Source organism: Bactrocera tryoni, chromosome 5, assembly GCF_016617805.1.
Source record: "Bactrocera tryoni isolate S06 chromosome 5, CSIRO_BtryS06_freeze2, whole genome shotgun sequence".
In the NCBI taxonomy this organism is placed as follows: Eukaryota; Metazoa; Arthropoda; class Insecta; order Diptera; family Tephritidae; genus Bactrocera; species Bactrocera tryoni.
This window is the reverse complement of record NC_052503.1, coordinates 70,588,761-70,616,212: the sequence shown is the minus strand read 5'-3', so window position 1 is coordinate 70,616,212 and position 27,452 is coordinate 70,588,761. Positions and strand designations below refer to the sequence as shown.

General features: G+C 36.8%; 1 protein-coding gene across 3 annotated transcripts; it reads right to left on the bottom strand.

Moving 5' to 3' along the window:
- Positions 1 to 27,018, bottom strand: LOC120778590. 3 transcript variants are annotated; one of them, XM_040110459.1, is made up of 12 exons: positions 26,442 to 27,018; positions 24,978 to 25,970; positions 24,798 to 24,915; positions 24,574 to 24,726; positions 24,409 to 24,494; positions 24,059 to 24,344; positions 23,944 to 24,000; positions 22,638 to 23,678; positions 22,097 to 22,325; positions 7,142 to 7,210; positions 1,850 to 5,383; positions 1 to 1,659 (listed from the first exon to the last, which is right to left on the bottom strand). In XM_040110459.1, the coding sequence occupies exons 2-12, from the start codon at positions 25,949 to 25,951 to the stop codon at positions 596 to 598; spliced, it is 7,611 nt and encodes a 2,536-aa protein (XP_039966393.1). In that variant the 5' UTR covers positions 25,952 to 25,970; positions 26,442 to 27,018; the 3' UTR covers positions 1 to 595. The 3 variants fall into 3 exon arrangements, with proteins under 3 accessions (XP_039966393.1, XP_039966392.1, XP_039966394.1); XM_040110458.1 differs by lacking the exon at positions 26,442 to 27,018 and having other exon boundaries at positions 24,978 to 25,981; XM_040110460.1 differs by lacking the exons at positions 7,142 to 7,210; positions 26,442 to 27,018 and having other exon boundaries at positions 24,978 to 25,981.
- Between the last annotated feature and the right edge of the window lie 434 nt (positions 27,019 to 27,452).

Below are 27,452 nucleotides of genomic sequence, written 5' to 3'. Positions count from 1 at the left end.
TTTATTATTGTTGGTGCATATGTTTATTTTCTCTCTGGCAGTATTTTTTGTATTCTACATTTTTTTTGTATTTTTGATTTTACGTATGCATTGAAATTATATAAATAATTAATGACTAATTAAATTAACAAAACGTTGGAACGTGTGTAACATTTATTCAATTCACACGCCCGCAATAAAGTTTTACAACACATTTACATTTCAGATAAAATGCTACGAAAACAAAAGTAACTTTACTAAACAACTAATCATTGTTTACACCCTTTCTCCAGCTAATGCGTTGCACCAAAACAATTGGTTGCATTTCGGGAGCACTCCATTTCGGGTCAACAACCTCATTACCATGAGCAATATCAAGCACATTTAACCGCTCGCCTTCAACAATTTCATCCTCATTCGGTGAGAGGTCTTCAGTTAGAACCATGCGCTGCAATTGTTCCTTCAAACGTGGGCGCAGTGTGCGCAAACGTTCATAATCAGAGAAATGCCAAGTTAAGCACGGCGAAATTTTTCCACAATTTTTCACAACATAATCACTATCATAATTATCACCGTCATCAGGGGTGCGATGTGTACGCGTATTTGAAATGTTATGCTATTTTCGTTTACGATTGGGTGCACGCTCCACGTGCTTCGTACGCGTTGGCGCTTTTGTGGTTGTTGATTTTGAAGAGCAATCCATAAGCTTGGGACGACTATCAGCATTATCGCGCTTCTTCGTAGATTGCACTGTTTTCGTTTTAGTTTGGTTTGTAGCGGCCTTTTTCGTATTCACTTTTTCAGCTGATTCTTGTTTTGGTTCCTTACGACTACGATTTTTGGCACTGCCTTTTGGGCGACCCCTTTTACTTGTGGTGGTCGCTATAAAGGCCTCTTTTTCCATTTCTTCGTTTTCCAAACACATTTCCATATCAGGTGGCACGAATACCTTAATCTGAGACATGTTATTTTTCGAATACGTACGCGAGATGTTGCCCAAATTCACCGGTGGTACAACAGCGCTCGCTGGCAGTACTACACAACGTTCCACATCTGCCATATCCACGTTAGTCGGTTGTAAACGACTACAACTATACACAAAACTGCTATTCAATTCACCAACACTGCCACCAGCGCGACTACGCGCTGTTAGTGGTGATTGTGAATTGTTGCGTTTTTGTATGTGATTGCGTCTACGTGGTGGGGCCTGCTTAGTCACTGGCTCAGTAGTGGTAGATGGTGAGCTACCACCACTGTTTTGGCCGGCATTATTTATAACGGTACCGTCGCCAGCCGTTGCACTGCTGTTCGTAAGTTCTTTATTATTTTTAGTAAATGATGTTATATTCGATGGAAATTGTACTGGTAGAGATGATTCAGAGGAAAACGTTTTACGTCTTTGTTTTATTATGTCTTTAGCAGAATTTTCATTTTTATTTTCAGGCAGAGTAAATTCATCGGAAAATTTGCGCGTACGCTTGCGCATGTAATATGAACTTTCTGTCAGGTGATGTGTTGTGTCTATTTCACTATTTTGCACCCACATTGCTGCCTCCTCTTCGTTGGGTGTTGGTATTGACGTACCGGCGGTGGCATTGAGAGCATTGGCATTTGAACGTTTTGTTGGCGTGTAAACGATCTCTTGGGTTGAAGATACTTCATGATCGGATGTCGATATTGCTGTAAACGGGATAATTATGAAAAAATTAGACAGTGAATTAGTACCTATGTATTAAATAACTTTCAAATTGACCGGCCGCTACTATTCATAAAATTAGAATTATTGCAGCCAATTGTAAATTCCAAATTACGATTATCTACTTTGAATAATTAATGATCCAAGAGTTTTTTTGAAACAAATATAACTTACCACTTGCCGGCGCCGGTGAATTTACTTCTGCTTCAAGTTGTTGTTCTTGCGGTGGTGACAAACGGTTATTAGGCAAACCTTCGCCAATTGCAATAGGCTCTGGTTGAGCTTGTAAAGGTGCAGCTGCTAAAGAGATCATGTTTTTCTGCGATGGTTGTGATACCTTAACTGAAACCGTTGCTTCTGTTGAGTCGTTTGTTTTAGCTAACTCTTCACTTATTATAGGATCTTTTGGCGATGGGGCGTGCGCGTTCTCTTTAATCATTATTTCCGGCAATGGTGGTGTTGGTATCGATGTCGACTTCGGCTGCTCAGCTTCCGGTGCTAAATCGACAGTGGGTGTGGGTGCAGGAGTCGGCGCTGGTGTTGATATGGCTGGTGGTGTGGGCACATCACGACTTTCGCCATTAAGCAAGTAAGCTGGCAAAGTTGGCGTGGCTTCGAAACTCATCAGCGTCATTGTGGCGTCCTTAATCACATGCACAGTGGTGGCATCGACAATACTTTCCAAATCGGACATTTTATGTACACGCTTTGACAATTGCAATAACAAACAATCACTGCTCGACTCCTCCCCACCTGATACGCCACCTGTATCATTTGGCCCGGCAATGTTGTCATTAGGCGTTCCAACTACACTTTTTTTGGGTTCATCAATGGCTGCATACGCGTCGACTGACGTCATTGCATGGCTTGGAGTATCGCTAATAATCGCAATCGTTGGCTCAGCCATACATTGCAAATCAGAGGAAATGGATTCGTTGGACGTTTTCTTTGGCAGGATTATGTCCACGTTTTCATTTCGGAATTCAGGCGCGTTTTTACAGGTTTCGAAGTTTGCGGTTGTTATCGGTCTATTCGCCAACATTGTCAGACCCGAAACGGCAACCGCCATTTCCTCGGATATCTCAATATGCGTTTTGTCACAAATACCTTCAGGCATTAAATTATTTGACTTGTCGAACGCAGCGGGATCGACAGTTCGCTTTACACTAGGTTCCACAACTTTAACGAGCAATGGTAACTCCGCAGCAGGCGGCTCAATAATAGCTAAATTAGGTGTAGTGTTCAAGACGTTATTAGCATTTAACACCGTTGATTGGTTTGCAGCTGCGACCAGCAATAAATCGCCCAAAAGATTATCCTTCACATGACGGCCAGGTGTAACGTCTACAACTTGCGTAACGATCGCACCATGTTTATGAGTTCTTTTGTGTTTTTTATTGTTAACATTGTCGCAATCAACGTCCATGGAATTATTTGAGGTGGGATTTTTGTGCTCATTTATAATTTTGACATCTTTACTCGCGTGTTTATCATTCCTTGAAGACTCTGGGGAAAACTGTTGTTGTTTTGCGGTATTTTCACTATGTAGTACACTCGTTTTTTCCGCGGCAAATTCGCTAGACTCAATAGGTGGTTCGCTACCTTTATGACAAAGCTCCTTGTTATCAGTTGCTAAGGTAAAGCCAACTGGTTCTTTCGTTTCTTCAGTCCTATCACATTGTAAGCCGTCTTCAACATCTGCCTTCGCTGACTTCTCATTTTTACTGTCACAATCAACAGCATTATCACATGGGCTGTAGTTAGTCCGCAAATCCGATTGCACTTTATTTGTATGCTTTTCAATGGTGACTTTTAAAAGCTTTAACTTTTTGTTGCTTTGTTGCGCTTTTTTTGTATGCTTTCGTCGTGCTCCTTTGCTAATGCGCCCTTCAGCTGTTTGCGTTGATTGACTATATGCTATATCCTTAGCTGACTCCAGAAGTACGTTTTCATCTTTTGTGTTGACAGGCCGTACAAATGATTCACCCATTTCGTACAACTCTTTTTTGAGTTTTTGTTTTAATAATTGCACTCGCTCATGCTTATTTTTTTTAATTTGAGATTCTGGTGTTGCTGCGCCTGTATTTTCAATGAGCGCGTTAGCAACTGTATATGTTGCGTTCGCCACACGTTCCTTTAAGAGAGTTGGCTTGGCAGAAGCTGGCATTGAAATTCTATCGTTGGTTTCCTTGTCTGGTGATTTCTCTGTTGAAGAATTCGTACTTGAATGCTGTAAACGTTTCAGCCGAACTTTTAATGATTTTGTGAAACTTCGCGGCGATACATTCAGCAACCAAGAGGTGCCGTTTGTAGAGAAGTCTGTGTTACTAGTGGGATCTTGCATACTACGTCGCACCTCCACACGATTGCGATTCATGAATATTGACGGTGATAATGATGGCGCGCGTTGTAAACGCGTTTTAGATGATGTGGGGGTAGATAACGGTGATGAACAGTTAACTAACAAATTATCTGTAGTTCGTTCGGTATGCATTTCGCGCAGCTTCGTCGTATTATAAACTCCACGTGTGGGTGTCATTGATCTAGCACAACGTGTATATGGTGGTGTTGTTGCTAATGCTAGTAGGGCCGGTATTTTCGGTTTTTCCTTGAAACTCGTCTTACTGGTCGTTGGTACTACTGCTCCCGGTATTTCTATGCCTGCCAATTCTTCAGCTTTCGGCATACTGTCCATGGTTTGTGTTGATATTGCCGCTATATTAGTTGTTATTGCTTTACTTCGTGGCGATGTACTCGGCACACTGCTTTTTGGCGTGTTCGTTAATGTATTTGGCTCTGGATTTGCCACTCCGGTTGTCGAACGAATTGAAGTTGTAGATTTTTTGTCCAACACTGGCGCAGCCTTTATATTTTTCAACGCGATAGAGGTCCTATTCGCTTTATCGCTTAAAGGCATAGCTTCAGCCGCCAATTCAAAAGTGTCGCCTATTACCGATTGCATTATAGCAGCACTTGTTGTATCTATGTCCTTAGCAGACGGCTCTTCATTATTTGAGCGATTGGGCGTCGTAGAACGGCTTCGGACTTTTGTGTTGGTTTTGAATGTTACATTTCTTTCTCTAACCAGTAAGCGTTTGCGATTTAAAATAGTAGGCGATTGTTGTGGTTGATGTAGCTGTGTGTCTAAAACCTTTTCGTGCGCTGCGGCTTGCTGCTTTTTAATTTGTGAGATTTCCGCCTTCAAGCGTTTACCCTCTATACGTTTTTGCTTCAAGATATTTTGGAACTCTTGTCGTTTTAGTGCGCGCTGCCGTTGCATTTCTCTTTGTTTCTCCAACAATTCATTAATGAAAGCGACCTGTTGTCTCTTATAATTGAGGACCTCCTCATTTTCTTTCATTAGAACAACGCATTTCTTATTCAACTTCGGATCCGCCGCTGTCTCGGGTGCAATAATAACGGGACTACTGGCTCGCAAACTGGCCGGTGATGTGGAGTTGCTACGTGGTGATTTGGTTGGTGATTGCGAATTGCAGACAGACCGTGGAGAGTTTATAGAATATTTACTCGTTTCCGACATTGCAGTCGTTTTACGCGACATATGCATAGACTTTGGTCCAGCTTTATATTTGGGCTTGTTTAAATGTGTGTTGTTGTCGCCATTATTGCGTGCTGCAGCGCCACTGGCCGGTGGCGGTTTCGAGATTTTATAACTGCTAAATAGTGTTGCGATTGCGTTGATATGCTCTAAATAAGGATATATAGAAATTTATATGTATGTGTTAATTGCAAATAGATTATGGTAAAACTTTGCTTTAGAATTATTTAAGGCATTAATGAGGAATGCTTCCAGAACAATTAAGAAAAAATTTGATGTGTGTTAGATTTGTAAAAATAAATGGAAAATAACACTCTCAAAATATATATGCACAGTTATTAGTTGGACGAGGTAAGAAAATTTCAGTACACATCTTTTAAAATATTCTAGCCAATGGATTTGTCAGATTTTGTCAAGCTAATATATTGACTAACTAATCTTGAAACCTATATCTAATAATTATGAAACTTTTGAATACTATTCTTAATGCTTTGCCATATTATTAAAATTAATTAGGGCAGACATAGTATGCAGAAAACGGAATGGTCACATAATGTGACGAAAAGTAAAATAACTAAGTTTGTTTCTGAAGTGCTAGGTGTTGCTAGCTCTAAAGAAGGAGAGGGATGTGATAATTGGCAGGTTACTCTGTAAACGAGAAGAACGATTTCAAAATACTCCCCCAGCTGAACACAGTTATTCAGAATACCTCTTTTGAACTAACTATGTAATATAGCAGATGAGTGCAATTGACATATCGAAAAAAGAAAAAAAAAAACAAAAAAATAGTACAAATTAGAAAGGAAACATACAAATGTTGTTTTTAATAATCACATCATTTCAGCATTTAAAAATGAATCAATAACCCTTTTTTCAGAACTAAAAATTATAAAAATAAATGAAATCAGCGAAAATGCTTGTTTAAAAGCTATTTTTTGCTAGCTGAAAATTTTCTCAGCTTTGTCCGCTTTCAACTCGTGCTCTCTTCTGCTACATAGTTTCTGCTAGTTTTTTCGGTTATGAAACGCTTTTCCATCAGAAACTTTGCTAGCTAGTGATAGTTAGCAGTTAAGAAACAAACTTAGTGATAGTTAGCTGTGCAGAAACAAACCTATTGTCTGAAACATGAATATAAAATCCGGTATCCGAGTATCAGTAGCAGCTGATATATGAATTTTCGTCAACAATTATTATAATAATAATGGCAAAACTTAAGAATAATTTTATTTCCTTATTTCAGTGCCAAACCAATATATTACATATCTGCCGAGAGCAATAACAAATTTCATCGACACAATTTTGTAAAACTACAATGCGTTAGAAGAAAGGTGTTAATAAATTTTAAGTACAAGTATAGTTTGTTTTGTGTTTTACAAAATTGGATCGAGCGTATGTTTTTTCAATACTGAATTATAACTTTTTTAGCACATACATATGTACGTAAAGTTGACTAGCCTAAATGGGCTGATTATATTATATTTATCACAGATAAACAGTTTGTTATGCAAAAAATGTGTTATGTCACATTTCTACTCAGGTCCAATTTCATAGTAATTAAGTAATACTACCAAACACATAAAATGTTAACTCAATATTGTCCGACAGATATTGCGCAGTAGCTAGATATTTCATAAACCAATATTTAGTATTTCAGTTCGTAAATTAATTATTTAACCAAAAAATTTGTTGCAGCAACTTTAGTTAAAGTGACACGAAAATACGTTTTAAGTTTACTCGCATCATTATGAAAAGCATTTCGTAAAGCGCCACATGCCACACTACTAATTGCACATATACATTTTGGTTTTTATTTTTGCGTTTAGAATTTTCAAGAATGTATATAAAAAATATGTAGAAATTATAGAAAAGGTTTTAAAGTACACTAATTTTAACATCTAGGTATTTACCAGGTATATGATGAATAGTTGTAGGTAATACAGATTTGCGTTCTCCATAGAACAAGGTAGAGTAGTTTGCTTTTAGTTTGCCCAGATAAATATAAGAAGGTAAACAGTTTGGTATCGCAGTAATTAAAGCTAACAAATTCATTTTCTAACTTTAAAATATTTATGAACATTATAGAAAAAAATCAATCTTATCAGTTTCAGAAGCTTACGGCTAAGCTATTTATGCTTGTAGTTGCCTTAACAGATATATCTTGCCGATATATGGTAAATATAAACCTATATAAATATAAGAAAATACATAAACATATACGATTTAAAAAAAACAAAAGGTATACAAAATAGTGCATGTAATCATTTTGCGTAAGTGGTACTTTAAACGTCTAAGAAATTAAATATTCAAAGTTTAAACGTCTCAATGTTGCTTAATGTAAATTTATGTTTTCGTACTCTGCTTAAAATAAGTTTTACTAAATGTTAAATATTTAAATTAAATTATTAAATTGATGTTTTCTAACTCTGCTTAAAGTAAAATATACTAAAATTTATTATATAAAATATATTTGATCTAAATATAATTGTACGAACATTTTTACGAACGTATACGAAAGAAACATACATTCATTATTAATTTTTAAAATAATAAGTACGAAAGGAGCGTAATATTTTCTTGTCATGTTTTCAAAGTTTTCAGAATACACAGATATAAATCTATAACTAAATTAATTTTAGTTGCATTGCATTGAAAAATTTGGTTACAAGTAATTTTGTACCTAAAAACTGAGTTAGTAAATTTTTGACTAAACCTCAAAAACTTGCAGCAGTCCAGCTTAAAAATATTTTTCTTAATTCAAAATATAACAATTTTTTTTTTTAGCATTAAGGAAATTCGTTCTTGTTGAATTAATAATACATTGGGTTGAAAAGCGGTGGCAAATTGTTTACATTGGTTTATCTACACTCAAGCTCAAAATTGACCCTTTCGCGTGGTAAAAATAATTGCCAAACATACACTAATTCACATGTAATAATCAAACTTCGAACGAATATAAAAAAGGTTGTATTAATCTAAAAAGTAAAAATATTCATCGATACGGTTTGTGTGCGAGTTTATATAGACCAGTTCGGGTCAATTTTGATCTTGACTGCATTTCTAGGTTTAGAAATTCACTAGAAATCAATGGCAAGTTTATCTAAAGTTGACGCTGAAGAAGATAATAGAAAGCTTACAATAAAGTCTAAATTCTAAAAAAATTGTTCACTGTTATCTTTAAGGAATTCGTCATATAATATTTGAGTACAGTAAAATACAATGAAATGTGATGGTACATATAAACTGATATTGAAATCTGTTGAAAATTGCTATTTTATATACATATAGTAAACATTAAAAAATAAAATATAAAATACTTAGTTATTATTTATAAAGTGATAGAGTAAAATTGCATCTTGCCGCTTTAACTTAGTATATTTGTATACAATCCTAAATAATAATAAAAAAAAACAAATTATCTAAACAAATATAATTACATTAAATGGAATTTATTGCCAGAAAGATTTTTTCAGTTTCAGTGCGCAATTCTTAAATATTTCATGTAATTTAGGGCTTCATATCCTACGGAAAAATCGCGTACACTACGAGGTAAAAATATTTATGCAAGAAAGTACATATAAAATATCTTTAATGTTAAATAAAAGCTTAAATTGCACTGACGAATCAATGCGCATGCCTTCTTAAGCATAAAAATAAATAAATGGCAAACTATTTGTTGTTAGTTTATACTGAAATATGCAGCAGTTACAGCTTCAGTTTATAGAAGGCTAAAATTAAATATTTCATTAATGGAAATAATTCACATTGCAGATTTCTCTTTAATTAAAGAAATATAAGCTGATCTAAAGGAAGGGCTCTGGTGAGAAAACTTAATGTTAGAACGGTTAAACGAGTTTTTTAAATATCGACAAAACGAAAAGTATTATTAAATAACTCTTCGTGCAAACTAGTATATCATACATTGCCCTGGCTGTCGTTGGTTGTTTGTAAGTCAGGCATATGGAATTGTGACAGGTGTTGTTGTTGCTGTTGACCAACTTTTGCAGTTGGCCTGACACTTTGCGAACTATTAGACTCAACGGCATTAGCCATATGTTCGATGAAATTCGCAGAGCTAGTAATTGAGGGTCTTAGTTCATGTGGCCGACAACTAGACGATAACTTTGTAAGAGGTGGTGGTGGCAGTAATGGTCTTGGTTGCGGCGTTGCTAAATCATGCGATTCATTAGTTAACGTGTGGTGAGTTGCTGGTAATATTTGTCGAACTTTTGCATTTGTTGATTTGTTTGCTTGCAGTTTATTACGAGCGCTCGCATTCGGGCTTGCCGCTGCATTTGGTCGTATTTTTGGACACTCGCTTAATTTGGCATGCTTTTGTGTTGCATCGCAAGCGTTATGCTGCGGCTGTAGCTCGGAAGTATCCTCACCTAAATTATACTTTCGCGGGCGTCCACGTTTACGAGTGACTGTGACATTGGAGGCTAGTGTGTTTGGCGATGTTGGCGCTTTGTTTTGAGAAGGTTTTAAATTTGGCCTTGGTGTTGGTGGGCGCTGCTGTTGTTGTGGTAATAACGCTTGTTCCCGCTCATTTTTGTACTGGTGTTTAGCTTGCGCCGGTAAAAGTGGTGTTAATGTGGTGTACACTCTTTGATTTTGTGATTGTGGTTGCGCTGGTGGCGCTTGCAATACAGTTTGGAGTTGTGTTTCCTGGCGCAAGCAGTCGAACTCCTGGTTTTGTTGTATATCACCGATTATTACCGCACTTGCGGGTTCTAGATATTGTATTGGTTGTTGTGGTGTATGCTGCTGATGTTGCTGTTGTTGTATTGTTATTGAAATACCCTCATTAGTTGTTGGTGCATCATTGTTAATCATATAACTGGGCGTGGCAACAGTTTTCGATAATGCATTTGCACGCGGAACATTACGAAAGCTGCGCAATAACTTTGTAGTTGATGTAGTTGTAGTGGGGGCAACAGCAGCCGTAGTCGCTCTACTCGCGACAACTTCAGAATTTTTTATTATAGCTTGCAGCTCAAGTTCATTTATTTTTAAGTTATCGCTAAAATTCGGTGGTGCTTGCAAGGTGTGTAGCTGATAAGGATATTGCACTGGTGTTTCTGGTGTCGTGTTTAGTGGAATGATGGCACAATTCGACAGTGTTGTATTTGCAGGTGTAAAATGTGTACGTGTATGTGGCGTCGTTAGTATATATCTAATATTATTATGGTTATGCAATAGACCAACACCAGCGGACAGCGTTGAATTCTGTGAATATTGTTGTGCAAATAATGGTGTATTACTAACACTATCAATACTGATGTGTGGTATTGATTGTGGCACGTGATTTGCTTGACTTGACGCTTGCAGACTGGCGATGGGTTGCGTTTGCTGCTGCTGACACGGTGTTGATTGTTTGTAATGCAATGTGGCGGTGGGTTTGCATTCTACAGTTACTGAATGTGGAGTATGGCGATAATGTATGGTGGATGAATGGCTTTGTAATGGGGTGTTACTATGTTGCATGTGGCTTACTTTACTGTTGGATGTGTTTTGTGTATGCGACTGCGGCGAGACTGCTACAGTTGCTGGTAAATTACCACACTGAGCTTTCGATACTTTTTCTACACGTTTAGTTGCCCCCTTTTTAGTACTGGAATGGACATTAGGTTTTACATGCGATTGCGTATGCGCGTGCTGATAATTATCGTTCCTGCGTTGTATAGTCTTTTTGGATTTTTCGCGCTTTGGCGACACTGCTGCCACTAAATTGCTACCAACCGTAGCGATAGCATGAGTTTTATAAGTTGGCATATCATATCTTTCAATTACAGTGTCACCCCTATTGTAGCTGCCGTTAGCAGCTATTTCGTCAATTATTACTGTATGTAAATTGTCATTAGTAACGTCTAAGCGCCCAGTTGCGTCATGTTCATGACAGTGGGTAACATTTTGTTCAAATACAACATCTGTACAATTCAGTGGCTGCGTAACTTTGTCAGGCGATTTTTCAAGTGGCCAAGGTACAATTTTATTTTGATCTCCCTCAGCATTTCTGCTGTCTGCGCTCTCTAAGGTCGCTTGAAAGGCGTTTTCAAAGCGTTGCGCATTTGTATTTTCATTCGTGGCAAGTATAGTAGCGTTTTCAAAGCGTTGTGCATTTGTATTTTCGTTCGTGTCAAGTATAGTGGCGTGTTCGTCAAAATTAAAAGCGATCGCATTCTCATAATTTGTGGCGCCGGCATCTGCTGCAAATGGCAGCGCATCTATATTTGTGATTTGTAATTCCGTATTCGGTATACTCGTTATTAAGCCGCTATCTTCTACATGCTGCCAATTGCCGGCATACAACTGTAAATTTTGGAAATTTGCATTGATAACTTGAAGTGGTGGTTGTACTTGTTGACTGACCAATGTTTCACCAATATCACTACAGTATTCCATAGCATGTGGTGCATTAATTTCGATGTTATGACCGCTATCAATCAAATTGGTGGGATTCACAACCGCCGTTGGTATAATAGTTGAATTGTTTACATTTGGCGCAACATGTCCCAACTTTATTGTAGATGATTGTGCTAATTGCTTGAGCAAAGCATGTATACGCGCACGTATACCCAGCACTGGTGACTCTTGCTCTTGTAGAATACTTAAGGCTAAGGATAGGCTTTTCACCATTTTCGACATGCTTGCCGTCAATATAATGCATTCGTCATTGTCATTTAGTATCGATATGGTGCCGTCTTTGTGGTATTTCATTAGAAGTGGTTCCGAAATTGCATTGCCGTCATCGTCGGATTGTGTGGCTTGTGCGAGTAAGGCGGCGTGCGCTTCGGCTAAGGCCTGCTTATCAACAAATAAGTTTCGTGCAGAGTCTATTATGGCGGGCACATCGATAAGCGTCATTAATTTTTGTAAATACTTCTCAAATTGACAGAGATTCGCGTAACGTGCTGGTGTGGTGGTATAGGAAACTGGTATAGTCGCCGCACCTTGATGCAAATCAAATTCCACCGCGGTGCAAAAGTTCGCTGTTGTATTCGTAAGGGTAAGGTTCGGCGTTTTCGGTTCTTCGCTTGTTTTTGGCGCAATTTCACGGCGCTTACGTTGCGGCGTAACAATTTGCACACGTGCAGGCGCACGTACGCGTGCTGTGCGGCTGTGTGTTGTTTGCGTTTGTGTCAGTGAGCTGTGACTTGGGCAGGTTGTTAATGATTTTTCATCATTCGTAGACGTTGTTGTTGCACAATTATCAGTTGTACTAGCTGTTGTAGTTATTGGAAAGTTGTGAGGCGCAACACTGTGTTGTGCTAAAGTTGTTGCAGCGCTGGCAGGTTCGATGTCTGGAAAACTGAATATTGCATTGGGCTTATCATAAATTGTCTCCATAGTTGTTGTAGACGGTTTAATTAATGGTAAAATTGGTGATAAAGTTGCTGGCTTTGTCAGCTGCTGTGACTGCGTGATTGTGGGCATTGCTATTATTTCGTTATTTTCCAAGGATTGCTTGGACTTGTTAGTTGAGCATATTTTGATTGTTGGTAAGACCGTTGCATGCGTCTCATGAGCAATTTCAGCAGTTTGTGTTGGTTTTGTTGTAGCAATATTTGAGCTGATTTTTAGTGCAGAAGCCATGCCACTATCTGTTGTTGTAGTGTGTATTTGTGGCTGCGTAAAGTTGTCGTATTCTAGTTGATTCATTTGTTCGCCAGCGCCTTGTAAATGTGTTGCATGAATTGAATCCTGTTCGCCAAAATTAAGCTCGTCTATTTGCGCCAGATCTATAATGCTTTTTCTATCACTTGGCTCCGCTTGGTTTATGTTAAGTTCACAATTTGTAAACGTCGGCATGTTATTAACGTTCATATCCGTAGCCACAAGCCCATTATTTGGTATTGTTGCTGAAAACAACTGGTAGTTATTTGAGTTTGTTGGCGCTACAGAATGTGGTGGATCGCTGGTAAATTCCACAAATTCATTTTGATTTAAGAGGGAAGTATTGAAGTCGTAGGCACTGTTGGATATAGCCGGGGGCTTAGTTAAATTTATTGGACTCTTCGGTGAACTAAAATCATTTATGAACTCTTTGGATTCTTGTTTAATTTCCTGCGTACTGATTATAACATCGTTGCCTATATCAAAATCATTTTCAGGATATTCCTTTGTTGTAAACAGAGTGCTAGTTGTCTCAAAACCACTGACAGTGTCAGCATCGTTTAAACATACAGTAACCAGGAATTGATCGTCATAATTTGATAGCATAGCTTCATTTGCATGATCATTAAAATTATCATTGCTATGTTGAAAACTCATTAAGTCCTTTATAACTTTTTCTTTAATTTCCGAAGTGGTAATGCTTTTAGAACCAGCTGATAAATCTGTTGCAGTTACATTCTTAGTGTGTTCTGTATGGTGATCTTCATTCAGTGTAAGACCTTGATGATCAGGCACTAGAATATCTTGTGCAGGTGGCACTTCAATGTCGTGCAGTTGTTCTTGAATAGTGGTCATGATGTGTTCCCCCATTTGCTGTTCATTTGTGAGTGCTTGAGTATTATTTTTTTGTTCGATTGTCTCTTGAAATTGTATATTTGTTACAGCTCCATCAGTTTCAGTATTAAGATTAATCACAGCCTGTTGATCTTCCAGCGTTGCTCTTTCATCTTTTATGTTTGGAGCTTTTGTTGGTGTATCTTTTCGTTCTTCTAGCAACCCCCCCTCAGCTGTTATGTTTTTTGCATGTTGTGGGTTATTATATACAGCCTGATCCGGTTGCTCTACTAATAATGCGCCAGTTTCTGTCATATTTTCTGCTTTTTGCGGCGTATTATTTATAGCCTGATCATTTTGTTTTTCCAGCAATGCTATCTCTTCTGTTATGTTTTGACCAATCGTTGATATATCATTTGTAGTCGGATCTTTTTGACCACTTCGTAAAGTCCTCTCAACAAACTCACTTTGATCCGATATCGAATTTTCAAACGCTTGAATTTCTGTGCCCAGCTGAAGTGTAACTTCTTTTTGGTGATCTTGTTCGCTACTCGGTATAAGGTTCTTATCAATATCATCTCTAGTGTGTTGTTTTGATTCAAATACTACATCGTGTTTTTTTTTATATGGACTTTCCGCTATTTCCACCATAGTTTGTTGTTTAGCTGCTATTGTTTCCGGCCTGTTACTGTTGTCAATATTCGTCTGGTTATTAAATGAATTTTCATTTGTCGCATGTAATACTTCATTTGTACGAGTATTTACTTCGCTTTCCTTTGTTTTATTTGAAAGACCAGCGTTCTGTTCCTCTTTTTTTGCGTTTTCTTTTATTTGTTGTTTAAATGTTGTTTCCACTCTTGTTTTGTTTTCAAAATCCGTTTCCCCACTTTGCATTGTTTCATTTGTGCGTTTACATTTATCACTTTGATATTCTTCTATATAATTTGTATTACTTTGGTAATCTCTTGTTTGAATATCTGCAATTATTTGCTGTTCAATTGCGGTTTCCACATTCTTCGTGCTGTTAAATTCGATTTCCTTATTTCTGTGCGCTTCAGTTGTCATATTTGCTAATTTATTTGCTTCATATGAATTGCTGCCCTGCGATATCATCGTCATAAGATCGCTATGTTCTGACAAAATCACTGTAGCATTACAGAAATCCTCTTCCATAACACCAGATATGTTTCTTCTCTTCTTTAGTGGCAAACTAGGTAAAGGACTGAAACTCTCACCAGCTAGTAAGTGCTGACTTACTAAGCTATCTGTTGTAGCAACGTTTCCTACACTTTCAGAAAACTTCGATTCGGATATTTGTCTATGCCTTGAAACACTGCTCGTATTAAATATGTGCCCAACATCAGTTTTAAACCTGGCATTTCTTCTGGCTAAAGCCGCCAAAGCCGCTTTAGAGGTTGTTGGTTTTTCGGATAAATACCAATTTTTAGAATGATTACCCATTATCTCGTCAAATCTTTTTATACGGGCAATAGGTATCGATACTTTCAAGCTTGGCGCTGTGCATTGTATATCACTATTTGGCTTAAGAAGTACTTCAGTATCACCACTGACTTCGTTTGGTATATCAAATTCATTTCTTATAGACGTTTCTAAAGGCTTTATTGCATAGTTATGCTCCAAACTAGTAGCCGCCATTGTATCCATCATAGTAGTTGGTATTAATTCGGAAAGCAAATCGTCATTGCCCATAATAACATCATGTTCTAAATCTAACAGCGACAAGTCTTGGAAACTTGTACTTGTAGTGGAGAGCAATTCGACTACCTGGGCCTGCGATTGCACTACTTTAAAACTGGTTGGTTCATTTTTATACAAATCAGTAGCTGAGTTTACCGTTGCTGTAGTGCTACAAGAACAACTGTTTGCAAATGAACTCGAGCTATCGCTGGCCGTGAAACTAAATGTAACGCTACTACAGGGTGGTGTGCAGACATCGGTTGGCGTGTGAATTGCCGATGGTATTTTTAAATTAGCATTCGCGATTATACGCACCGAATGGTTATATTCTTCTAATAGCTTATCAGCTTCCATATTGGTTTTTAAAGTGTTGATAGCATCGGATTCGTTTAGATATTCATTTCGATCGGTTATTTGTGAAACACTCAAATTTATATTGGAATCCTTTTCCATAAATTCAGCAACATCTTGAAAATTCACATCACTTTTGGTATCCAAAGTTAAGCTGGTGAAGTTAGATATATCTACTAGTGGCGGTGCTTCATTGTTTTCTGGTAGTATAGCCGAGTCCTCATTGAAAATAATTGGCGCGGACGCAAGATCATTAGTTAATATAACTTGCTTCGATGGAGATTGTACAGTATTCAGTTCTATACGATTTCCAATTTGATTTGAATCATTAGTTTTCATAAATTCTTTGCTCATTTCTTCAACGGAAAGCAACGCTCTGGTTTCCTTAAAATCAACTGTTGAAGAGTTTTCAGCAACCTGTGTTGCATGCTCCTCAGTTTGGTCGCCAATAAAAGTCTTTCTTTCAGTATTACCTTCAATTCCGACTTTTTCTAAAATCGGTGCGCTTTTATCCTCATCACTTTCTGTTTTTAAAGAGTTCTCAGAATCAATTGTTTTAATAGGTTTGCCTTCATTTAAGTCCAATATACTTGTATCTCGAGAATCGGCTCTGAAAGCACTTTCATCGAGGGGTGCTACAACATCCTGTGTGTTCAAAACTGAATCCTCAATATAAGCTCTGGTTTCAGCGCAAATTTTATTTACATATTCATCTACAACACTAGTTTTATCCGTTGTTAAAGTTTTCTCTAAATCACTAGTTTTCATCAAATTTCTCATATCTTCACCTAAAACCAATGCGCTTTTTTCCTTTGTATCACATATTGACGAACAGCCATTGGAGTGTTTTACAACCTCTTGCGTGTTGGAAACTGAATCTGTAGTAAAAACTTCAGTTTCAATATTATTTATTATATTATTTTTAACTTGTTCTAAAACAGATACGCTTGTTTTCTCTGTTCTTTTTAAATTTACCTTTTCTGAATCAATAGTTTTAGTACAACCCAATACACTTGCAGCCACAGACTCGCTTGTTCTATGACTTCCACCACGGGGTGTTATGTCAGCCTGTGCTTTGCGTTTTGGGCAACTTTTGTTTATAATTTCCTCGGGCTCAGCCCCTACGTCTTTATTTTGCATTAAACAAAATGTTTGGCTTAAAACCTCGGCACTAGTTTCATTACTATTTTTAATTGAAACCGTTAAATCTACATCATTGCCAATCGGTATTTTATCCATGATTACTGCGATATCCGATTTCATACGATTACCGGTTACTTGAAATCCTTGATCATATAGCCGTGTTGGATCTTTCCCTGTCATTTTAACATTGGCTGGTTCTTCCTTTAGCGCTACGCTGTTACCTTCAATACTATTTTCGGGGGCACATGTCATACCCAAAACTTTTAGTTTCGCTTTCTTTTGTATTTTCTCAGCCTCACATTTTTCCTCTTGTACTACAGCTTTAACTGTTGAATTGTCATTTAATGCAACTACATTTCGCTTAGGATATCTCTTATTTATGCTTCTCACTGTTTCCGATTCTTCAATAGTTTGCTGCTGTAGCGCGATTGCTTTGCTTGAACTGAGGCTTACAGGTTTTAAACTTTGGAGGACGAGGGTTGGTTTTACGAAAACCGTCTCAAAAGTAAACGCGTCGCTTTCTGCATTTTGCGCTGTTGTCACTGTTTCACCGCCACTATTTATCGCGACATTTTCCCGTTTTGCGATTTTCATACGCTTCGCCGAACGCTCTTCAGAAAAACAAGTGGATTCAACTGAAATCGTTTCAAAATTGTCAAGCTGTTTATTTTGTAATATTGTGGCAACAACGGGCGGTTCAGAGTGCGACTTTGGTGACAATTCTAAATCACTATGTTTTCTTAATTCTTTCAAATCATATATTTCTTTACTACTAGATACGGGTGCTATAGCGCTTTTTGATTCAAGAACTTTTTCGCTTACTATATTTTCACATTTTCTACGTTTCGTGGTCGTATTCTCTGTCAACGTAGCATGCACTTTGGGTTTCGATTTTCTTCCACGTGCAAGTGGTTTAATCGGTTCAATAACTGCATTCTCCGTGACCATTTGTAGACTTGAATTGAGTGCCGCGGCAAGTCTTCTTGTTATCGGACGATGTGACACATCACCGAACTCCGTTTCTAAATTTAACTCGTTCTGCGCTGAACTTACTGGTGGTTCCTTTGTCTCGACTTTTGTTGGTATTTTTGCTCTTGCTAAGCGTATTTTTATACAGCGCTTGGTACGTGTATTGTTGACAGGTTTTATGGTGTCTATGCATTCGGGTGGTGACGCTCGTAGACTTGTATTTTTGATCACTTTCCATTGGTCAGGCTTGCGCAAACTGTATCTCTTTCTCAACGCAGTCTCGGCAACGCCCACACCAACGTTGGAAAGCTCACTATCGGAAGATGTAAACTCTTTTGGGCTATGTTGTGTCGGTGCTCCGATACTGACTTTATTCGTTATTGCTAAATCCGAAGTGTTTTTAGGCAAATTTTTTACTGTATTTTGACTTTGTGCTTTTGTGTTAACTACGACAGATTTTACATTTTCGCTAGTAGATGGAATCTTAGTTGTTGTTGGCTTTGGCGTTCGGGGCGATCTACGTTGCTCTTTTACTTCATACTTGGTACCTTTTTTATCTTTTAGTGTACTTATGAAGCTTTCAAAATGTGAAAGAAACGTCGAACCCGGTTTGGGCGACTTAGAAAAAACAGAAACATTGTCGGAATTTCCGGATTTTTTGCTTTCTTGCGAACTTTTGGAAATGTTAACTATTTGCAAGTTATATGTTGTTGAAGACTTGGTCGAATCTTGCATACGCTGCACATTGTCACTCAAATTAAATATCTGCATATCGTAATCGATAGTTTGCGAGATTTGAATGTTATCAACAGTAACAGCAGTACTTTCGAGTTGTTTGCGAGAAGCTTCCTGGTTTTCATCGGTTTGCGATTTGGCACGATAAACAGCATTGGCGCTATCGGTTCCAATAGCATTATTAATAATACCGGTCTGAGATCTGAACATGACACCCGATTTGATTTCAATATTTTCTGCAGCAACTGTTTCAAGAGCAAGATCCTTGGATTTCGTCTTAATATGCTCCACAATACAAGTTTCACGATCAGCCACATGCTCGCCATATTTTTGTACTGCAGCTTCGGCAAGCCGTTCCAAATTAGTTTTGGGACCATCACCACTAAAATAAATGCTATTTGACTCAGTTGTTTTCGGTTTTACTAGTATGCAGGTATCAGTTTTGCTTAAGCTATTTTCAAGCCTATCAATAACTTGTTCAGTTACATTCGCATTTGTTTTTGGCGTCACAAGAGTTTCTGATAGTGCAGTTAAATTCGTATAAGGCGGTAGTAAATGTTTGGCATCACCTGTGTTTTCATTGTCGTCACGGGTTTCTCTTTCAACAGGCACTATATATTCAGATACTTGTGAAGTAAAGGTCAGCGCTTCAACCGATTTGACAGCTGCTACCAAGCAGGCGAGGCCATCATTCTTTGCAATTGTAGGTTTAAATATGTTCGTAGGAACTACCATTTTCTCAGTTTGAACCATGTCTACTTTAGCATCAGCTTTATTTGGAGCGATTTCTAAACATTCCCTATGCTCTACTTCATTGCTAGTAACTTTTTCTTTATCTACCTTGCCCATACATGTATTTTCTAAATTAATATTGAAGCTGGTATTTTGTTCCGCTTCAGTATAAGTTATTTTTAATTCCGATTTCTTTTCATTCGAACCTACCATACACTCTTCAAATACAGCACTTTCCGTAGAGTTAGATTTTCCATCGCAATATGTGGGTATATTGTTTTCGCTTACATTAGCTGAAATTAGTGTCTCTCGGACTGTTGATTCGTCTATAATAACTTTTTGTTTATCTACCTCGCCCATACATGTATTTTCTAAATTAATATTGAAGCTGGTATTCTGTTCCGCTTCAGTATAAGTTATTTTTAATTCCGATTTCTTTTCATTCGAACCTACCGTACACTCCTCAAATACAGCACTTTCCGTAGAGTTAGATTTTCCATCGCAATATGTGGGTATATTGTTTTCGCTTACATTAACTGAAATTAGTGTCTCTCGGACTGTTGATTCGTCTATAATAACTTTTTGTTTATCTACCTCGCCCATACATGTATTTTCTAAATTAATATTGAAGCTGGTATTCTGTTCCGCTTCAGTATAAGTAATTTTTAATTCCGATTTCTTTTCATTCGAACCTACCGTACATTCTTCAAATACAGCAATTTCCGTAGAGTTAGATTTTCCATCGCAATATGTGGGTATATTGTTTTCGCTTACATTAGCTGAAATTAGTGTCTCTCGGACTGTTGATTCGTCTATAATAACTTTTTCTTTATCTACCTCGCCCATACATGTATTTTCTAAATTAATATTGAAGCTGGTATTCTGTTCCGCTTCAGTATAAGTAATTTTTAATTCCGATTTCTTTTCATTCGAACCTACCGTACACTCTTCAAATACAGCAATTTCCGTAGAGTTAGATTTTCCATCGCAATATGTGGGTATATTGTTTTCGCTTACATTAGCTGAAATTAGTGTCTCTCGGATTGTTGATTCGTCTATAATTATAGCGGTTGCATCAGGATTTATCGCCGTCATTTCATTTGTCACACTGTCAATTTCCGTATCCTCTCCGTGATATATATTAGTTGCAACGGGTATTTCATTTTCAGCCGGTGTGTGAGTAGCTCTTTCTTGCACATCAAATTCCTCAACACTAGTGACGATCTCTTCCGAGATTTTATTCTTACTTTCCTGACTTAAGGTATTCTGCATTATTACATTTGGTTCCATAGTATTGCGCCCGGTATCAAACAGCACCAGCTCTTCAATAACTTGGCCTTCTGTAAGTACCAGACACTCTTCTGTTGTGGCAATGTTAGTAGTCGGTATAATGTCAGATATTTCAGGAACATCTTTCGGTATTTCTGCAGTTTCAACAACATTTTCTATCATTTCAGTTATATGCACTGACAATTTATCTTTTGCTACTTGAGATTGAGTTTCTTGCGAACTCTTATCTAAACTTTCTTTGGTCTCTGCTAAAGTTTCTTCAAACTCGTGCCCTTTTGACTGATTATTACAGTTTTCTTTGATTCCAATATTTGTTTCCGTTGTTGTAGGATGAGTGCAAGTCTTTTCTTCGTTTATTTTTTCCTTGCTGCTTAAGTTCTTTTCCGCAATATCGAAATTGTTTTCCAAAAATTGTTCGTTAACTGGATCCCAAGTTTCCGTACATGTCGCAATAACGCTTTGCAATGTTTCAGTAAAAACTGGTTCTTCTTGGTTTGAAGAATTGTTTTTAGAGTTCTCTGTGGCGTACGCATTTTCATCAACTCTATTAGGGCTTTGTACAAGATATTGCGATAATAACGCGGTTTGAGCAAAACAATTGTTTTTTTCTTCTAACTCACTTTTGGTCTCACAAATCACCGTGTTTAATGTATTCTCGTCGACAAAATCATCTACATGTGTTACAGATTTATTCAATTCTGCGTCAACATCCAATTGCTTATCAACATTTTTTTCGGCTGTGTCCACATTTTCGTTACCAATGCTATTAGCCAACAACTGCACACTTCCAATAACTAACCCCGCATCAGTGTTCGAACTGGATTGTGTTGTTGTGTATTGGATTGATTTAAAGTTATGTACACTACACTCGGTACTCTGCACAAATGTCTCTGTACTCGTACTCGTACAAATATCACTACCTGTTATTAACTCCAAGGAATGTGCCCTGTAATCTTCCTCTTTACTTGTGCTCTCTACATTAGCAACTTCTTGTTTTTCGCTACACTTTTCATTAACTAAACCTATGCTATTATCGTCCTCTCCAGTGCTAGAATCTACATTAGGCCCTGTCGTTGTTGAAACATTCGAATTCTGCTCTTCTCTTTCTAACTGTTTTTCCAACCCTCTTACATTATTATCAACAATACTAGCAATATTATCACGACCCTCATCGCCAGAAATATGCATAATGTCAACACTTGTATTTCGTAATTTATTGGTTGATGAAATATCTTTTGGCCCAAGTATCATTGTAGTGCTATTTAAAACATCACACGCTTGCATTTTGGACATATTGCTATTACAAAAGGATATACTTTTTTCATAAGTGTTTTTACTTTGAATTGGTTGAGTAGAAACTAAATTCGTGTTTTTATTTGCACTAACATTAATGTCAATAATATCATCATCATCTTCGGAATCAAGTATTATTGTGGAAGAACTTTTAGAGATTTTCGAATATTTACATGTTTTAGTTATGTCAACGAAATTCCTACCTTTTTGTGCCATTTGCTTAAGTGATTCGCTTGTTGAAGAGGTTGAGGATGATGGTGATGAGAAACGTGGTTGGGGTGAACTTGAGAAAATAGGCTGTCGACTGCTGGGTTGGATTTTACTAAGATGTATAGCTGGTTTTATCGGCAATTTGGTATGGGGACGACGGGTCGGTCCGATGGGGTTATCGTTGAATTTCACTTGTTTCTTCACCGGTTTGTCCTGGCCATGCTGAAAGCAAATATATTATTTACATGCTATTATACGTTACAGCCAGGATTGTGAATTTTATAGTTAAACAATTTTGGATTAAAAATTAAAATTTATATTTCTAAATCCCGATGTTGGGATTAAAAGCTAAATTTTATTTTTTACCAACATCCCAAAATTTTCATTTTTAGACCCGATGTTATTTTTGAATCCCGTAATTGGGATTACAAATTAAAAAAAAAAAAATATTTCAAAAGTTAATTCAATTATTTTTTTAATTCATTATTTGCAACCCTAATTACAGCCCTTACAGATTTATGTACTTATATTTACCATTTGTTTCTTGCTATCTGCCTTATTTCGTTCGTTAAATGTAACTGTTTTCTCTTTGCTATCTGGACGTTTATAATTGTTTTCACGCTCATACCCCGTGAAGAATTGTTGACTAGGCCGCTGTAGCGCCTGTGAAAATATAACTTTGCCTAGTGTTGTTGTTGATGACGATGCTGTTGATGGCAAGGATTGGTATTCATCATCTTCTTCTTCATCATCGGTATTAACTTCTTTTCTATAATAGCCACCAACGCTACGGCCAACTGCACCGTCATTAACAACAGCACTATTAGCACGTTTATAATGATTTTTAGTTGCCTTGATGTTTAAACTCATTTCATCGCATGCATCGTGAAATTCTATATCTTCATTCCCGAAACGTTCTGGTCCAATGTCTAGGCTAAACCGGGGTGAATTCAACAAATGCATATTTTGTTTACCCCTAACAGTAAAAGAGTTAACAATGAGCGGTACTGTGGGTTCCGCCGTTGAGACAGCAGCAATCGCCGACTTTTTCGTACCGACTGCTGCGCTGTCACCCTCGCCATCACAATCTCTTGTTCTTTCATAAGGTTCTGACCTTATCTGATTTTTAGTTCTAGGCGCGAGGTAAGTTCTAAGACAATTAGGCGTAATTCCATTTGCTGATAGCGCCTCATCTTCAGATAGCTCTTTATCATCACTTGTGCCACCATCGAGACTTGTGTAATCGGTATCGAAAGCATCACAATCTTGATATGATTCTGATGGATCTAGTATACTGCCAGAGAATAATTCGCCATCGGAATCAGAGTCTAAGCAAATAACCTTTTCCGACTCATCAACTTGCACTCTCTCTGCTGCACGCTCTTTCAGCTTAGTAAGCCATTCTAAAGGTTTATCTTCCGAATCAAAAATTGACTGTTGATCATCTTCCTGTGTTAGATCCACACATTCAGTTTGGTCTGCTGCTAGTATTCTGCGGTATAAGCTCTTCGACTGCTTGGATGCTCCTGTGTAGGTGGCACCAAAATCCCAAAACGGCGTGATTATAACTTCATCCTGGAAATAGAAATATATAACTTTTTAATTACGAGTATATTTTAATAACTAAATTATATATTTTTTTCAATTAATCAGTTAAGGTTTTAGTCATTTACTCAAGCGAAAAAGCAAAACCTAATCACAATGATGGCGACTAACTGCTCACCATTGTTTTGGCTATGATGTTCAACTTCAGCCTCAGACCTTTTACTTAAACATCATGTATAAAATAATTGTCAAGTTATTTGCAGCATTTGGACATTTTTTGATGTAATATACTTACTATAACAACCGCAATGTCATCTTCTCCGTTATCCAATGTATCATCACAAATTGCTGCCTAATGTAGAAATAAATTGTTATTATGCAATAGAATTATAATAATACATCGACCTTACATTTCTCAAATCGTGAAAAAATTTTAAACTATTTAAGATATCTTTAACTGCATGCTTCCGTGTGTGTATTGTTGGTAGATGATTAGCATACATTGGATTTGCATGTAGCGTCTTGGTTGGGCACATAAAATGTTGGGCACGGTTAATTAGTTCTACTTGTTCAAGTGGATCTCGTAGCATCTCTTTCCATATATGCAATATTATAATGTATTGCACAAATAATTTATCAGGCATTTCTTTTTGACACCATGTTTTACTGCTCGTGGCGATTTCTACCAAATAGTTGCTAAATTTGAAATAATAAAATTTAATATTTTTGCAATTAATAATATTCATTATAAATGTCTTACTTGAAAAGCGGTTCCATTATAAAACGTGCTGAATATGTATCGGGCATGTGAAGGAACATTCGCAGTATGTTTTCTTTAGCCAAAGGCTAAAATTCATTTTAAAAAATAAATAAATTTAGCATAAATTTAGTGAAATTTGATTTTATTAACAATTAATTAACTTACCTCATTTTTTACCATTAAATGTTTATTTATGATGTGGGATATGCGGTGAATTAGCGCACATTTCTGTTGTCTTGTCAAATTAAAGGACAATCTTATTTCAAGGGAAGTATACACTGCGATTAGTTGGCTAATATGGTACAAATAGGCGCGATCCTACAAAATTTCATGTAAAAAGTAAGTTATATGTATATTTATATATATATTTGCATTAGTTAATAATTTACCTCACGACTAGATGAACAAATTTCATGAAACAAATCAAGAAGTCGTACAATATTTCTCTTCAGTCTACGACAGAGTACAAGCGATGGTCCCACTCTCTCGAATTCATCTCTACAACCACTGAAAAAGGTGTTACAAGGCTTGATTATTACTATTCAAGAAATTGACAACAATTATATTACCAAGTGTAGATCTGAATTAGCTCCAACATTTTTTTCTTTAGCAATGCATTATCTTTGACATCTGTAAGCGGTGCATGCAATAAAGCTTGACGAATTTGCATATGAGTTTTACGTATATGCGGAAACAATGCATCTAGGTATTCTTCAGGTTCTTTGGGTGGTCGTCTCATATGTCGCAAGCAGTCCGTTCGACGTCCACTCGTACCTCTTGCGGCTCGGAGGGTTGAAGCACTTGTAATGCTTGATGGGGTGGGCGAACCCGCACGCATTTCCGACACTAATGTGAGATCTTCAACGGAAACTGCTGGTGAATATTCTCTTGTTGCCGCGTGCAAATCTTCTGCTTGTAGGGTAAGTTGTTTGTCATACAAACTCGGTATTTGTGGTCCAGCCACATTATCGCTTTGAACCTGTTCATTCTGAGCAGATTTTCTTGCTATTGAGCTGTCATATTTTAATGGAATTACTGGTTTATTAGATTGCATAGAGGATAGAGTTTTAATATTTGCATTTATATTTTTATATGGCAATTCATCATTATCAATAGATACAATTGAGTCCTCCGCGTTAGTTATTTCCTTAGCTGCAGCTGACATAGTTGCTGCTGATGTTGGCAATACAGATTTGGAATCTGAGAATTTTGGCGAATGTGATACCGCGTTTGATAATTCTTTTTTCTGTGAAAAGGAGCTTGCTGATGGTCCATCGCATAATTGTACAATAGACAGAAAATTGTCGTTATCGCTTTGTTCTGCCGCCAAAGGCATTGGGCGATCATTTACGTTTTTTCTATTATCGGCGCAATCATCGTCATCTCGGACAACATATGTTGCAACCACCACTGTTTCTGCTCTCGCTGAAACATTTTCTGATAAATTATTTGTTTTGAAGTATTGTGAGGCGGCATTTTCGGTATTTCCTTCGACGGAGGTGTCCTCAGGTTTTTTGATTTGTGAGGCCTCTTTATCCCACATGATGCTATAAATGCGGCGCCTGAAAAACATATTGAATAATTTAAAACTTTACGTAAAACATACAAGCTAATTTAGAAGACTAGAAATTTTGTATATCGAATTTTTTCTTTACGTTTTCTTTTATGTAAACAATCATGAAACATTAAATTGTGTTACAAGCAATCTTTTCAAAATTAGGCATAACATATCTGAAATATTAGAGTTTTAAAGTATAATTTTTTGTACATTTATTTCTATAAGGCTAAGTGTTCAGCAAAAATTTATTTTTAAATGTGTTATTAAAATTCGACCACCAGTCGTGAGTATGAGTTTATTCTAAAAGGAATTAAAACTTTTACTATAACACAACATTCAAAATCGTAGTTACCGTTTTTTACTTTTAAAAGAAAATAAACATTTCCACAATATATTTTTCGTAATTGAGTTTGAGTACTTTTTTTGACCAGGTTAAGTTGTACTCAACTGCTAAGCTTACCAGTTGGAAACTTACTAAACAAATTCACCTGTCCGCTGGTTTTCCCACTAGGGTACAAGTATCTATATACATTTCTAGTTATTGTTGGTTTTGTTGCCGTTACTCTTTTTGTAAATGTTTTTGTTGATCCTCTTTATACTGTAATCGTTTAGAGAGCCATACTCTCACGTAGCTTTTGTTGCATAAATTATATTGGTTTTTATTTTTAGAGTTTCAAACAATTCCATTATTTGGAGAAAGCTCATATTTCCATTTTTGTGTACTTATATACAACCGTCTAATACTAATTAATTTATGTGAATTGCATTTATATAAATTTCTCACTTCTTTCAACACTTCAAAATTGCGCTTGAGATTTTCTTAAATCATTCCACTACAACTTGCCACCCGGCCTACTCGTCTCACCCCTTCAATAATTTAATAGGAGTGCTGATGGCTAGAAATTAAACATGGCGTCAAAGATTAGTGCTTCACTGTCCCATTCAACGCATGAAGTTTAGCGCGCTTTTCTCACAAATGTCTGAATATATTTATAAAATATATTATGAATCGCGTATTTGCATTATTAAATTGCACTTTAGAATTAAATTTATAACTTTTTCTTGAAATATTACTGAAAAATGTAAATGTTTGGCGCACATATACGGTGTTTTACTTTTTCTTGCAGAAGTGAAAATTTACATATATACATGAAGTTGGCTGCAATAGCAAAACTAATGTCAAAACGATTTCCCACATTTCTCTAATTCGTCGACAGTGCTGCATTCAAAAATAAGTTAACCCTCAATTGAGAACTTAATAACACTTTTTTTAATTAATAAATTTGGTAAACATATGATGTTTATTAGAAACCCCAACGGGTATTAAAAAAAATTCCACTTATTTAAATAAAAGTAATCATAAATAAATAAATTTCTTTACCAACTACATACATAAATAATTTTATCGGTAATCGGAATTTCGATAAAATTTTGATACAGATTTCTGTAGTCCACGATAAAGAATAAGGAACAAAATAAAAAGAGA

Bases quoted from the DNA above. Each gene is read 5' to 3' on its own strand.
- LOC120778590 (XM_040110458.1), bottom strand. From the start codon at position 25,981: ATGTTTTTCAGGCGCCGCATTTATAGCATCATGTGGGATAAAGAGGCC. The intron at 24,495-24,573 runs GTAAGTTAATTA...AATGAATTTTAG, and splicing joins ATTTAATGGTAAAAAATGAG to CCTTTGGCTAAAGAAAACAT. The intron at 24,345-24,408 runs GTAAGACATTTA...TTTCAAATTTAG, and splicing joins ATAATGGAACCGCTTTTCAA to CAACTATTTGGTAGAAATCG.